Source organism: Pteropus alecto, unplaced genomic scaffold, assembly GCF_000325575.1.
Source record: "Pteropus alecto unplaced genomic scaffold, ASM32557v1 scaffold92, whole genome shotgun sequence".
NCBI classification, from domain to species: domain Eukaryota; kingdom Metazoa; phylum Chordata; class Mammalia; order Chiroptera; family Pteropodidae; genus Pteropus; species Pteropus alecto.
The window spans coordinates 465,943-481,597 of NW_006432447.1; the positions used below are offsets into that span (position 1 = coordinate 465,943).

Below are 15,655 nucleotides of genomic sequence, written 5' to 3' on the forward strand. Positions count from 1 at the left end.
GCCATTCGTCCAGTCACGGCCCACACCCAGCATGCAGCCCTCTTGCCCTCTGCTGCTTTGAGTTTTGGAGGAGAGGGGTTGTCTTTGGAGCCAGATGATCAGCAGCTCTGCCTGCTCTTAGGCCATCTCTCAGGGGAGATCCTCCCCACGTCTCCCTTGGCTGAGCTCCATGTCTGAGGTCCTTGTAGAGCCTTCTTCCTACTTTACTCTACCACTATCTGTGGCTCCCACTGCCTGCAGGAGGAAAGCCAAACTCCTAATGCTGTGCTTCTGAAACATCATCCGAATTCCTTGGGACCTTGTTAAAATAAGGTCTGGATCTAGCAGGCCTGGGTGGGGCCTGAGAGCCTGCATTGCTGGTGAACTCTGGTGACACCCATGCTGCTGGTTCTTGGACCACACTTGGAGAAGTGAGACCTCGGTTGATCCTTTGTGACCTGGCTACATCTCCACTTCCCATCCGGCCTCCTCACTTATCACATGGGATTGCATTTATGGACTCTCTGTTCTTTCCCATCCTTCAAAGTCAGGCTCAGAAGCACCTCCTCAGTGGACCCCTGGCCAGAGCTACCTGCTCCTCATATGCACTCCTGGGCCCCTTTGCAAGTCCCTGAAATTCTGAGAGACCCATATCAGCGCCTTTAAGAACAGACCTCTTAGGTGTGAACCTGGCTCCACCCTTACACCTGGATGACCTTGGGCAAGTTACTTAACCTCTTTGTGCCAATTATTTACTTAAATCTGACTTGTTCCAAACAGACGAATCGTTGGTTCCAAACATACTCTTGGATAAAATCAAATGCAGATGTGCTCGGTGGGCTGACGGAGACAGAGGGCAGAGGCAAGACACTGATTCCCACCTGCTTCCTGGTGTCCTCAGTGCCTGGCACAGCAGGCACTCAGAGAAACGCTGCATGCAAGCTCTCCCGTAACCCATGGCGTGACCTTTCCAGGAGCTTCTCATTTACAAAAGTAAATTCCAAAGGATCAGCGAGAGAGACAGAAATGTGGCGAGGTTTCCGACAGCCTATCTTAATAGCTCATTTAAATGCATCTGTATGGCTAGCAAATATTTTCTTATGAGAGGAGGCAGATGTAGCTCTCAAGGTTCGTGTGCCATTCAGCCCTCCTCCTTGAAGGAGCTGAAAATTTAGGGAAAAGAGGGCGGGATCTCTTAGAGATATTCACATGCCAAGAAGGCCATATTCCTTCCTGCCTGGTATGGAGCTGGGACTGCTCCAAAGTGGCCTTTGGTACCCTGATGATGGTCAGGGTCTTCACTGAGAGTCCTGTCCTGACCATCGCCTGGCACTGTGGACCACATCAGGAGCTTGCCCCCTCTTCCCTGCCTGGCCCGATCCAGGTTCTCCCTCTCTGACCCACGCTCACCATCCCTCCCACGGCTGAGAATGTGGCGTCTCTCTTTGACCTTTGGCCTCACTGCTGGCCCAAGGGAACCTTGCCTGGAACCTGGACCCGGCCCTCTTGGATGTGCCTGAAGTCACCCAAAGAGGAAGGCATCCATGGGAAATGAGCAACAGGGGAGCAACATGAACCTGTAGATAAAGGGGTACAACGGGCCCCAACTCAGAGTTAGAGTCTGAATTGTTCTGAGGATGCCATCAGTGTTGGGGTTGTAGGAGCTGGCGTGGGTGGCCCAGGAATGATGGGCACTTCTTTCAGGAAGGAACCCAGAAGAAGCCCCCACTCCCTGCAGGATACAGAACAAATTTGAGCCCATTCACCCCAGGAATGATGGGCTGGATTTCATGGTGGGCACTTCTTCTCAGGAAGGAACCCAGAAGAAGCCCCCATTCCCTGCAGGATACAGAACAAATTTGAGCCCATTCATTCCCGGGCATCCAAGAATCTCTTGGGAGCTGAGACCTCATTTGTCTTGTTCTCTGCTGCATCCAGCTGGATGCAATGTGTAGTTGTACAGATTTTGTCCACGTCGCTATCACCCACCCTTCTCTGCAGCACCTGTGTGGTGTCTGACCCTCAGTTGGTGCCAATACACATGGGTGGGATGGAGAGCGGAAACAGCTGGAGACCTGGAGGAGGGGCCCTGGGTGTCTGTCAGGGCTGCCAGGGTCAGTCCTGAGCTGGCATAGAGGAATCTAGGAGCGTGCGGGGCTGAGACCCAGCTGGGGCTGGAGTTGTGACCAGCTGCCCTTGCCCATCAAGCCCAGAGATGGGCAGGTCCTCGGCCCAGCTCACTGGGTCTTCCCAAAAAGCTGGGGGGATGCTCCATGTGGCAGGTTGCTGGACTTATCTTCCCCAAACTCCACCTTACAGAAAAGGAAACTGAGGCCTGGTGGAGGTAGTTACATCCACCTAGTATGTTAGTGGAAGGGCCCTGGGGGGCTCCAAGCCCAAGAGCCTCTAATCTGAGACGCATAGACACGCCCTGTCATCAACCATTGGCTGCGTTTTATCTGATTTACATTTTTAGATTCTGTTGGAATTGACTCTCCTTAAAAAAAAAGTTTATAAGGCACTGTTCCCCTTCTCTGGATGGAAAAACTGAGGCCTGGGATGGGCAATCACTTGCCAGAGTCCCAGGGCAAGTTAGAACTGAACCGCACCTAAGATCTATCTGGCTGGGGGCCCTGGGAGAGGCCTAGGCGTGCCATTTTCAAAGTTCTCCTTCCCAGGCTGTGGGTGTGGGGGATGCTGAACCCCATCCAGAAGTCAGCCATGACAACAGCCATGTCCCCTTTAAGTAGAGAGCCTCCTGTAGCAGTGGGCGGACTCGGTGCCCAGCCAGTGGGAGCTGTGAGCTTCCCTCCCACAGCCCCTCCCTGGGGAGAGTGAGGGAGGGACCAAGCAGCGTGGTTCCAGAGGGAGCTGGTGGTCAGTAGGGAGACAATAGCAGACATGCTGTGTGGGCTCAGCCGGGAGACCCCTGGAGAGGCCGGTAAGTCATGGGAGACCTGTGGGCAGAGTGATGGGGCTGAACTGTCTCATCTCTCTGGAACTGCTGCCCTGAGGAGGGACTGGGATGGTTAAGACTGGGACTGCCACTCCCCCGAGACCCAGGGCTTGGAGAGAATGCAGGGGGTGGGACACCTGGCCAGGGTGGGCAGGTGACAGAGCTGTCTGTTTGACCCTGGCTGCTGTCTTGCAGCCGGGGGCTGAATCCTTTGGGCTGCCCTGAACATCAGGGGCAGCAGGCTCTGGAGTTCCAGAAGTCAGCGCTCAGCCCCACAGAGGTACCTCAGGTAGGGCATTCACCTCCACATGAGCTGCTCGGAGTGAGCTCCCTACCTAGAAGGATGAGAGCAAAGGCAAGGTCAGGTGACTTGGAGGGAGCTCCTGGACCTTGAGACGAGAGGCAGAGGCCCTGCCTGAGAGTCCGATTGGTGAGTCCTTAGGGTCTGGTAGGTGAGTCCTAGGGCTTTAGAAATTCATTGGGACCGGGTCACATAGCTGCCACATTCCTGGGTGTGCCTGGGGCTGAACCTTGGGGAGGGGCTGCATCCATTCATCTGTCCATCTGTCTCTCCAACCCTCAGTCTGCTGGGCGGTGCCTTTCTTCCCCGCTACCCCCAACAGGAAGTTTGTCAGGAGGCAGGACCAGGTCATCTTCCACTCAGTGCTCCAGGGCCACCCCTGTCAATCCCTTCCCACATGTGACACACTCTTGACTTTACCTCGTCCCAACTCCAAAGGTAGGGACTGTGGTCCCAGTGGACAGGTAAGGAAACGGGCCCAGAAAGGGGCGGGGGTCCACCCAAGGCCCCACAGCTACAATGAAGTGGCTGAGCCGGGATTGGCACCCACATGATTTTACAGCAGAGCTCCCCCAACCCTGCTTCCGAGGGCCCAGTGAACTTAGGCTGCCACCTCCCCACCCATGGCAAGGAGCAGAGGCGGGGTTACCCCCAGGCCCCCAGATAATAATACCGTGAACAAAGTGGCTGACAGCTATGGAGATCTTACTCTGTGCCAGGCTCTGTGCATTTTCTCATTTAATCCTCACAGCAAAACTGTGAGCTCAGGACTGTGTATTCTCCCCACTTTACAGTTAGGGAAACTGAGGCATAGAGGTGTTAAGTGACTTGTCCAAGGCTACACATCCGGAAGTGGCAAAGCTGGGATTTGTCCCCATGTAGTCTGCCCCTGCCCACTCGTGGTGACTGCACTATAAATGGAGGCACTGCTTTCCTGGCCTGGGCATATGTGTCTTTTCGACCTAAGGCCCAGGTGAGTGGGGTCACCTCAGCCTGCCGTGGTCAGAACCACAAAGGCAGTGCTACCCCAGAGATCTCACCTGGGATACTGCCAGAGAGGTATCATTCCCCTCTTCGTGGGCCTTCTGCCTCCACTTGGGCTCCGGCTTCACTGTTGCCTGCCTGGGTCTCTGCCCAGGCTTCTCCCTGGCCTCCTGCTTCCACTGCCTTTCCCTGTGCTGCCTTGGGAGGGAGCTTTCTAACACTCAAATCTGATCACAGCTCCTCGTCTTGGCATTCATGACCTCCCTGGCTTTTTCTCTCTCTGATGACTTACTTGACCTTCACCCTCACTGCAGCCCCCACCTAGATTCCTCCCCAGATCACAGAAGCTGATGATCACACCCACCTCAGTTGGTGTCAGAGCTGAGGCTCTTTTTCGGGAAAATCCAAAGATAGAGCTTTAGGCACAGCAGGATCCAGGTGCTCAGTTAACATCTTTAGGACTCGGTCTCTGCTTCTCTTTAGACGAGTATAATTTCCAGGCATACTCTCTCTTCTTGAGGTACCCAGAGGGGCTCTAATACTTTCGAGCCTAAGGTCAACCAGCTCAGATCTCTCTAAGGAACGACTGTTTCCAACAGTTTCAGCAAATGTCCCAGGGCCTACTCTCGTCTGCCCAGCTTGGATCACATGACCACTCCTGACCAATCACTGGGTCTTTGGCCAGATCTAGTCACACGTCCTCCCCTGGAGCAGGGGGACAAAGACAGCTAACAGGTGGCTACTCCATGCGCCCTCCGCATTTTGCAGAGAAGGCTGAGGCCCTGAGAAGTCAGGCCACGGGCAGTGATCCCCAGGCTTGGGGCTGGAGTCTGTGGGACGCACTGCCTAGGGCCCCTTTTCTGTCCCTGAAGGACTCCTGCCTGCACGAGTTCTTTCTCAGGCCCGTACCCTGGCCGTGTCCCGTCTTGCTCCTGGGAGCCTTGTTAACCGCCCTGCCACTAACCCTGCACGCTTGCAGGAAAAGGCGTGACCGGGCTGGGGCACACAGTGGGCTTGAACGCAGACTTTGGCAGGAAGTGTTGTGTGTGTTGTGTGTGTGTCCCCCCCACTCTCATCCCCCCCACAGTGTTCACTCCTTTCTCACTCCCAGCCACAAAGTGGTCTTTGTTCCCAGGGCCTGCTAGGCCTGAGTGAGCACTTGCCGTCTAGCCACGGCTGGGAAGGCTTGGGCAGTGTGTGTGTGTGTGTGTGTGTGTGTGTGTGTGTGCGCACGCGCGTGCACGTGTGTGTGTGTAGTGGGGTGGAGTCCTTTTGCTGTGGCCTGGGCTTCTCACTCCTCTAAGGGAACTCTCACCAAACCACCTGGATCCTTGGGCAGACCTGACCACCTGTTCCACGGGTCGGGCTGTAGCCATGGGGGAACTCTAGACCCCATACCATGGAGGTTATGGCCTGGAGCCAGGGAGGCCTGGATTTGCATCCTGGCTCTGCCTCTTCCCAAATCTACAGCCATGAGCAACTCACTTCACCTCTTTCATTTCCATTCTCCTAATCTGTGAGAATCGAATTCAGAATTATTTACTGAGCACTTACTGTGTGCCAGGCTCTCTGTTCTGGACGCAGCAGTGAACAGGCAGACAACCCAGCCCCCTGGGAGTTGATATCCTAGGGGAGCAGAGGCAGATAGTAAATAAAATCACAAAGTTAAAAAAAAAATGAGGTCTATTAGATGGTGTCTCATGCTATGAAGAAAAATGAAGCAGGGAAGGAAGGCGATGGGAGGTGTTGGAGGTATGGTGGGTGCAGATATAAGTTTAAACAGGCTGACAGAGGAAGACCTCCCTGAGAAGGTGACGCTTCCACAAGTTTCTGAGGGAGATGAGGGAAGGAGTTTGGTGGATGTCTGGGGAAGAACCTTCTGGGCAGAAGGAACTGTGCACTGGAATGGAGCTGGCGAAGGGGAGAGTATTAGGAGGTGAGGTCAGGGAGGCCAAGGGACTTAACTGTGGCTAGAGATTTGCTTTTACTCTCAACCAGGTGAATTGAGTCTTTTCACTGCTCCACGTAGCCACTATTAGGAAATAAAATGGTTCCATGGTGACCCAGTTTTGAGGTCGCACTCCCTGATAGGACCAGTTTCAGAGCACAGACCCAGAAGACACAAGGCCAGGGCCTGACTTGAGCCCATCCTACATGATGTTGGGACCCCTATGGCCCTATGGAGGGCCATGTCAGCCCAAGCGTGGCTCCAGGCCCAGTGCCAGGGACCCCACACACCTTGTAGAAGGGGGATTGCAAGGCTGGCAATCTATCTGGGGCTCCTGATAGGCCTGATGTGCCCAGCCTGTGGATGTGTGAGCCCTGATGCAGAGCCTCCTGCAGGCCGACACTGCCTTCTTGGGTTCCCCTCCTTTGGGGTCCATTGCCCTCTCGTGAGAAGGAGAGAACAAAGCCAAGGGTTAAGGATGGGGTCGGTTGGGGGGCCCGAAAAGCCCGGATTCCAGTCATTCCTCGGCAGCTCACCAGCTGAGTGACCTTTCTGGGCCTTGGTCTCCTCATCTGTAAAACGAGGAGCATCAGTAGACCTTCCTCCCATTGCTCCTGAGAGGGTTAAACTCCTTCGTGCATGTATAGTGCTTACAGCACGCCTGGCACAGGGAAGGGCCCCACACCCAGCGCTCCCTTTCCATGTTCTTTTTCTTTTGCAATTCTTGGCACCGAGTGAATCAGGCGTCTACTTTTTAAATCTATTGATATATTTCTTCTTGTTTCCCTTAAAAACATGCACTGAACAGCATGCCAAGTTGACTTTTCCATGCTTCCCTCCCCATGGGAGGCAGGCTTCTGGGGAGGTTTGTCAGCGGTGAGAATCGGAGCTGTCATTCCAAGGTCAGCCCGGAACTGGCTTCGATGCATCTCTATCCAGCTGTCTGCCCTGGTCCAGCCCATGATGGCCAGAGGGGCATTATTCAGTGAGGCGTACCCAAAAGAGCTGAGGCTGGGCCACAGGCCTTATCCCCGAGAACCCAGGCCTGTCATGGGGTAGGAGGAGACTGGAGGGGTCCACTGGCACTGCTGCTCGTGACCCTAGGCAGTTCCCTTCACCTTCTTGTGCCTCAGTTTCCCCATCAACATGGGGATGATAATGATTCCTGCCACATAATATTATCATGACCATGAAGTGGTAATAATTTTAAAGTTCTTAGAACGCGGCCTCGGTTCAAATCTTGGCCTCGCTCCTTATTGTGGGAAGTCACTTAACCGCTCTGTGCCACAGTCTCCCTATCTGGAAAATGAGAATAACAATCATACCACCTCAGAAAGTGGTGAGGATTAAATGAGATCATGCTTATGAAGCACATAGAACTACACCCAGCACTTCATAGGTGTTTCCTAGATGTTACCATTATTCATCTAGGAAAACCTTTCTAACGATGTGAGTAAATGAGGCAGGGAGAGAACTACTATGTATCATGGCTTCTATATACCACAGACTCTCACCAATTCCTCCCATCCGCCCATGCGGTGGTCACTGGCACCCCCGCTGTGCAGAGGAGAAGCCTGAAGGTCAGAGAGAAGAAATGACTTGTCCCAGATCCTTTAGCCAGTAACCAGCAGAGTTCAAATCAGAAGCTGAAGTTGGCCTAAGTTCAAAGTTCATCCTTCCTTTTCGACTGAACCAGTGATGCCTTCTGAGGTGAGACCAACCAAGGCAGGACTGGCCAGTCACTTGGTGGACTGCCGAGGCTGGTTTCTCTGGAGAGGTGCCAATGGGCTACCATATACTATTGTGATGGTTGGACCCAGGGGCGAGTGGGGGCCCCTTTCTCCCAGTTGGCACACGGGAGTGGGGAGTGGGAGGTGATTGGCTCTGTTGGTGGCCCTCTGTCATGCAGCCACTTCCTGTTCTTCCCATATTGAGTCTCTGGGCATTCATTTTCTCAACCCCCGCCTCCCACATGCTGAATGCTCCCTCCTGAAACCCACAGAACCAGGCTTCAGTCAAGGCTGAGTCTATAGCCCTGCCCAGCACCCCTACCACCTCCCCACTCCTGTACCCATTTCCTGCTTGGGCGGGATCCTGGCAAAGGCAGCCTGGGCAGGGGCTGACTTCCTTTTCCCTTTGTCAAAGCTCAATAGCTCCCTGGGGCCCCAGAGAGATGGCGATAATGAAGGCAAATTAGCAACACTTTCAAGAGAAATGAAATAAAAAACCCACCCAAGCACCCTGGGCTCAGCGTGGGGCTGGGGACCAGGTGTACATGTGCTGGGTACAGCATCTCTCCCTCCTGCTCCCCCACTCACCCAGCCCTCCTTTGCCGGGATGGCTGGCATCGCTGGCATCACTGCGGAAATGAATTTCCCTCTGAAACGAGTCCTTACAGGATGGATTGACTGAAGGCAAAAGCTCATAATTGCCCATTGCTGGGAGGAGGAGACAGGAAAAAAGAAACATGCGGATAAAAATATCCCTGTTTTTTATGCATGTTTCCAGCTGAAAATTGGTGGGAAAGATGTTTTTGAAAAGCCTTCATCTCTAAGCATATAATTACCAGGTCCCAGAACAAAAAAGAGGGAGAGCTTGGGAGAGAGTGAGCATTTTCTCTGAGGGAGGGAGATTGAGGCCTGAACCGCCATGGGGATTTCTATAAATAAGTCCCTCAAATTCTCAAACCTGGGCTGGCTGAAGTCAGCAACGGGGGGATAAACTCCCATTTTACAGGTAGAGAAATAGACTTAAGTCACATAGCCAATGGCAATTCTGACCCTGCTTTGGTTCTTGATTTAAATGCTGCCTCAATTTCCCACAAACACACACACCCAAGGATGCTCTTGACAGTGGGATGCTATGTCCCCTCTGAACAGGCATCGGCAAACATTGAAGCATTCCTTATGGATGACTTTCTGAATATAGCAGTGGGTCTTAGAAGTCCAGAAGTTTTGTATCCTGCAAGTCACCTATTCAGAGTGGCCTAGATGACCTCCAAGATAAGTCTTCAAGGTCACACCCTAAAATGCGCAAGCCTTCCCGAGAAAAGAGTCTCTCAAGTCCTCACTTATTGCCCACTGACTCTTTGTTTGCACACAGTTGTACGAATCCTGGTTTGCAGAAGACAGTCAGGCCCACCTGACAGCTAGGAAAAGAGATGGCCCAAAGCCTGCAAAAAAATTACAGGAGAGGGTTGAGACCACTCAGTGCTAAGGAAAGCACACCCATGCATCTCAGCTATCCCAAAGGTGTCACTGAAGCCCAATTCAGCACTGAGTAGTTCTCCAGAGGAAGAGCTGAATATTGGGATGAGGAGGGGATGGGGAGGACAAACTTGGAGGATTCCACAGAGACAGCCCAGGAAATTGGTCCTCGCCTTCGGCAGCCAGCATCCTGCATCCTTTGCTTTAGAATCCTGCATTTGGAGATCCTATTTTCCAATATTGTGTTTTTAATATCAGGGCTCAAAACTCTACTTTGAACCCACAGTTGTTACACTCCACTCTGGGATCCTAACAGCTCTGAATTGGGCCAACTGATCCTCAGCCTCCTCCTCCTCTCCTTAAGACATAATCACCCCCTCTCCCATCCTCAGACTCATAAACCTGGAGCCAGCAAACTTATCTCTGGTCTTCCTAGGGCAACCCGAGAGAGAAGGACTGTTCAGTGGCAGAATCTAATTTTCACAGTATAAGACAGATTTTAATTCCAGAATTGCCCACATTAAATACCTGACAAGTTCGCTGTCACACAGTTGATAGAACCCAGTCTTATTAATTTTATTAGCCTAGGAACATCTTGTTGATTCTAAATGAAGTGTGAATTAGAGAACCATAATGGGAAGTGTTATACTTAATGAGGTGTTGCCTAAATTGTTGGTGGCTGATGTGAATAGGAGCCTGGGGAAAAGGGGTGAGCAGAGCTGCTAGGGGCCCAACTCCAGGGGCCCTAGAAATGATTCTGGGTTTAACTGCTTTTTGATTTATTTATCACCTTCTCGCAAGCAAAGGGAGCCTGGCCCTGGTCTAACAGAGTGGAGTGATGGGGGAGTGGGGATGGTTTCTCAGTGGTTAGAGCTGCAGGTGATGAGGTACTTAGGCTTCCTTAGACCCAGGCGGAGCCCTGCCCCTGACTCAGCCTGAGCCCCAACCTTGACTTTAGAGCAGTGATTCTCAATGGGGGGCAATATTGTTCCCCTAGGAGACATTTGGCAATATTTTGAGTTATTTCGGGTTGTCATGACTGGGATGGGGGTGCTACTGGCATCTGGTGGTTAGAAGGCAGGAATACTGTTAAGTAGCCTACAGTGCAGAAGAAAGCCCCTCACTACATGGAATTATCCAGCAAAAATGTCAATAGTGCTAAGCCTGAGAAACATGCCATAGACTGAACTCTGTTCCTGGTTCTGACTGAGCCCCCACCCTGGCCCAGGTTGGGTCCTGATCTTGACCCAGACTGATCCTACCCCTTGCTGAACCCTCATCTGATCCTCCCTCTCATGAAAGGACCTGGCTGGGATGGAATAAGTGGCTTCTGCCTTCTGCCAGGGTGAATTCCTTTCCAGCCCTTCTTTCTCACACCTCTGAGGAGTGAGGAGGACAGATGGGTCCCGTGAGTTAGGTCTTGCTGTGACCTAGAGGCTGGAAGGTGGAGGGAGGGAGAGGAGTGGCCTTCCCATAGCTGGTGAATGGCTGAGCTAGGTAGGATCTGCTCTCAGGCCTGGCTGAGCCCTGAGCCCATGATCTTAATACTAGGCCAAGCTGGAGCCACAGGGGTGGGGGCAGCAGGAAGGCTATTCTTCAAGGGCAAGCAGAGGGCAGGGGATGTGAAGGCTCAGGTGAGGCCTGAGGAAGCAGCAGAAGCCCATGGTATATACCTGGTTCCTGGGAGGAGTACCCCTCTGAGGCGGCATGGAAGAGATCTCCAGCTTGATGGTTTTTCAGTTGTCCTTGCCCATCTCAGTCCAGTGCTGAGAAAGGAATTGGGGAAGGAATATGAAAAATTAAGCTGGTCAAGGGAGCCCGGAACACAAGGTGGTGTGGGCAAAGGGGCCTGCGGTCTGGTTCTGGCTCTTTGCAGAGGCTGCCTTGGCCAAGGACTTTGCTGCTCTGAGCCTCAGTTTTCTCATCTGCCAAAGTGGGTGTGATGGTAGCATCTACTTCCTCCCAGGGTCACTGTGACAAGTGAACGAGATAGAAGGAGATAATGTAGGTAGTGTACACAGGGCATGGCCGGCGCACAACATGTGAGTCCTTCCCCTCGCCTGTCAGAACATAGAGAATCCAGAACACACACAAATGTCTAAGACAAGGGGATACTGGGCTCTGGTGTTATCACCAGAGCAAGTAGCCTGAAACCTCTAGCTTCAATCTGCTTTGAGATGCACAGATAAACTTACAGGAAGTGTAGAGGATGAGGTAGGAAGGAGATTCTGATGGTCGGTATAACCACTTCTCTCAGCTTTGTACTGGAGGTCTGGCCAGTGCTATAAGACGAGTAAAAGAAATACAGAGTATAAAGTTTAGAAAGTAAAAAATAAAGCTGTCATCATTTACAGGTGACAGAAAATTCAAAAGTATCTACAGATAAACTATTAGAATTAATTTGTGCATTTTAAAGGTCAGAATATAAAATCAATTGTATTATTACATATTAGCAATAAATAATTAGAAAATGAAATTTGAAAAACAATTGCATTTATGATAGCATTAAAACACCGCCGATATCTAGGAATACATTTAATGAGAAAGGTGCAAGACCTTTACCCAGGAAAGTACACAGTGTTCTTGGGAAAAATTAAATAAGACAAAAATAAATAGAGGAATGCACTATGTTTATTGATTGGAAGACTCAAGATGGTAAAGATGTTCGTTTTCCACAAACTGATGTACAAATCCAATGCGTTTGCAGTCAAAAAATGAAAAGAAAATGAAAACCAGCAGGATGAGGGTGCACTGATGCTCAGGCTTCCCTATTGGGGTGGCAGCAGGAGTGGGAGTGTTTGCTGGTCTAGTAACCAAGGTCCTGGGTTTCAGTAGCTTAGAGATATAGGAGAGGCTGCCTTCTACCTGCCCTAGTTAGAACTGACACCCCAGCATAAAGCCAAGACTTTTAAAAAGATGTATCTTCAGTGAAATGAGGGACTTGGAAAATATCTACCTGTCTACCAGGAAGATAAAACAAAAACTTCTCTGTCTCAGCTAGGTATCCTTTGAGAATTGTGTTCCGAAGTGTGCCCCTTATTTCTGTTGAAGGTTATAATTTACACTATCCCTATGGTTCTAGAGTCTTGGTGCCCAGAACTTAATGTAAACATTGGTGTCAGGATAATGATGCCTTGGCAGGCACGCAGGGGAAGAAATTACAAATCCTCTCTTAGACATTGGAGGGACCTACCCTCAACCAGGCTGAATAAGATTCCCACAGATAAAATTCCACTAAGATGAGCTCACAATCCAACAATTACCAAATACACAGGAAACAATCCACCATGAGGGAGCATCATCACACAGCCCAGACAGCAGAAATACCTCTCAAGAATGTGAGATAATAATAGACTAATAGATGAATGTTGAAAGATTTAAAATTATTAGAGACACACAAGGAATAATAGAAAAGGAAAGAACAAGGAGATAAGCAAAAGAACAAAATGGAGCTTTCAAAAACCAAAAAATGTACTTCTTAGAATTAAAAACTCATTGGAATTGGGAAGATTTGAATATGGAGTGAGTATTAAATTAATAATTAAGAAATTCTTTTAATTTTGTAAGGTGCGATAATAATATTTTTGTTATGTAAGAAATATATTCTTATTTTTCAATGCATACTGGAATATTTAGAGGTGTAATTTCATTATGTCTAGGCTTTGTTTTAAAATATTTCAGCATAGATAAAAGTAAATGTAGTAAACACTACAGAGTGTTAATAATTGTTCAAACTAGATGATGGGTAAATACAATTCATTATTACTCAAACCTCAGTGTGACACAGAATCACCTAGTGGGCTTTTCAAAACACAAATTATTACATCTGACAAAGGATTTGTATCCAGAATATATAAAAATTTAAAAACAAGAAATCAACGCCGTTTTAAAAATGGGCAAAAGATTTGGACAGATACTTCGCCAAAGAAGATATATATGAATGGCAAATAAAGAAAAGTGCTCAACATCATTTGTCATTCGGCAAATGTGAATTAAAACCACAATAAGATAGCTCTACCCATCTATCAGAATGACTAAAATTAAACAAATAAAATCCTAACTGATATTGCCAAGTGCTAGTGAGAATGTGAAGCGGCTGGAACCCTCTCATATCACTGGTGGACATACAAAGTAGTGCAGCCACTTTCAAACAGAGTTTGGCAGTTTCTTACAAAATTAACCTCATCCTTACCGTGTGACCCAAAGTCTCATTCCTGGGTATTAACCCAAGTGGAATGGAAACTTATGTCCAAACAAAAGCCTGTATGCAAACATTTATTATGGCTTCATTTAAAGTCACCCCAAACTGGAAATGATGGAAATGTCTTTCAACAGGTGAACGGCTAAACCAACTGGTATATCCACACAATGGGACATCATTTGATGATGAAAAGAAACAGACTATTGATGTGCTCAACAAAATGCATGAGTCTCAAAAGATTATGCTAAATGAAAGAAGCTAGACTCCAAAGACGACATACCACATGAATGCATTTATATGACATCCTAGGGAAGGCAAAATTATATGGAGAGAAAACAGATCAGGGCTCGTCAGGGGCTGAGAGTGGGGAAGGGATTAGATAGGGGAGAATTTGGGCGGGCAATGGAAATATTCTAAAACTTGATCTCAGTGGCTGTTAAGACACATTTCCCCAAACCCAAAGAAATACACGCCAGAAAGAATTAATTTTCATGTATATAAATTTTTTAAAGTGGAGAAAAATATTAGGTTAATATACTAACACGCACACATACAGATTGCTAAACTTCACTTCCCAAGTTTTTGACTTGGTAGGTCCTGGGTGGAGCCCAAGAATTTACATTTCTGACAAGTTCCCAAGGGATGCAAGTATTGTTAATCTGGAAACCGCACTTCGAGAACCTCTGCCTTATATGATTCTATTACTTTCTTGATATTTGAAATGTATGAAAATTTTCATAATACGTTAAAAAACCAAAATGATAGATTTCATTGGAGATTAGACACATCCTAGAGAAATAAAGAATAGGAAATGTGATTGGTGGACAATTGGTCATGGGGGATAAAGTGGAAAATCCCAAAGTACATCTATTAATCATTTTAAAAGAGAGATGAAGGAAACAATACTTGAAAAAATAATGGGAGAGCCTTTTCTAGAATCAAAGTTAAAGGTGACAGGCTTACCTTGGGCTGCCTAGGATATGGCTAGTACACTGTAAAGTACAGTTCTCACCAAGAAGCATTAATCAGGTCCACTCAAGATTGAACTTGCTCATGGTCAGTACTGTCTCCCATGTGCTGTGATTTCTGCATGTGACAGAGTTCCTTGTCTAAGCAGATGTGCAAGCACAGCCCCTGGTGGTGGGGTCAGTCAATGCAGGTTCTAATCCAAATTGCCTGACTTCCCAGCTGTGCGCCTGTGGACATGAGTTGTCCCTCTCTGGGCCTCAACTTCCTTATTTGTACAGTGGAATAATGTCATTCATGATAATAATATCATCCGTGGGGCTGTGGAGATGGTCAAACACAGAACAGCTATGAGGTTCCCAGTAAGTAGTGAGTGTTCAGAAGAGTGTTATTCAGCCCCAAGGGCAGAGACGGAGCCTCCCTTGGGAGAAGCCACAAAGATCCTCCAGCAGACTCAGGTGAAGATGATAGCGGGGAGGAACCCCTCTTACACGCCACCTCCACGAAGCGGAAGGTTCCCAAAGCAGAAGGGTTTGCTTGAATGGAGATGAAAATGACACTCAGAGACTTTTCTCTCTCTCTCTCTTGCCCGCAGACGATGGACCTTACTCCAAAGGAGGCAAGGATGCAGGAGGAGCCGACGTAGCCCTGGCGTGCCGCAGACAGAGCATCCCGGGTAACGAACCCCCTCTCCTTCCTCTTTCTCTGTCCTGGAGGCACAGAGAGCTCTGGGTGGGGTTCAGACAGCATTGGTTCTGCTGCTAACTTGCTCTGTGACTTTAGGCCAACCACTTAACCTCTCTGATTCTCCTCTGTAAAAAGGAGATGATCTCACCCAGCATAAAGCAACCAAGTGCCCTGATTAGCAACTGTTAGCCTCACTTGTCTTGGAGCTGGGGGCCCAGAATTGCCCCAATGTGCCCCCTCACCCCCAATCTGTTGGCAGAGGAGTTCCGAGGGGTCACCGTGGTGGAGCTGATCAAGAAAGAAGGCAGCACGCTGGGCCTTACCATCTCAGGTGGCACGGACAAAGATGGGAAGCCCAGAGTCTCCAATCTGAGGCCTGGGGGGCTCGCGGCCAGGTGAGAAGTGGTCTTGGTGGGGGCAGCAGGAA

General features: G+C 49.5%; 1 protein-coding gene across 1 annotated transcript in view; it reads left to right on the forward strand.

The window, feature by feature from the left end:
* Positions 1-15,655, forward strand: part of GRIP2 (glutamate receptor interacting protein 2) — a 52,874-nt gene that overhangs the window by 10,979 nt on the left and 26,240 nt on the right. Inside the window, exons 2-3 of the mRNA XM_015585755.1 lie at positions 15,137-15,217; positions 15,488-15,623. Coding sequence (XP_015441241.1) covers positions 15,137-15,217; positions 15,488-15,623 — 217 coding nt within the window. The remainder of the gene's footprint in view (positions 1-15,136; positions 15,218-15,487; positions 15,624-15,655) is intronic.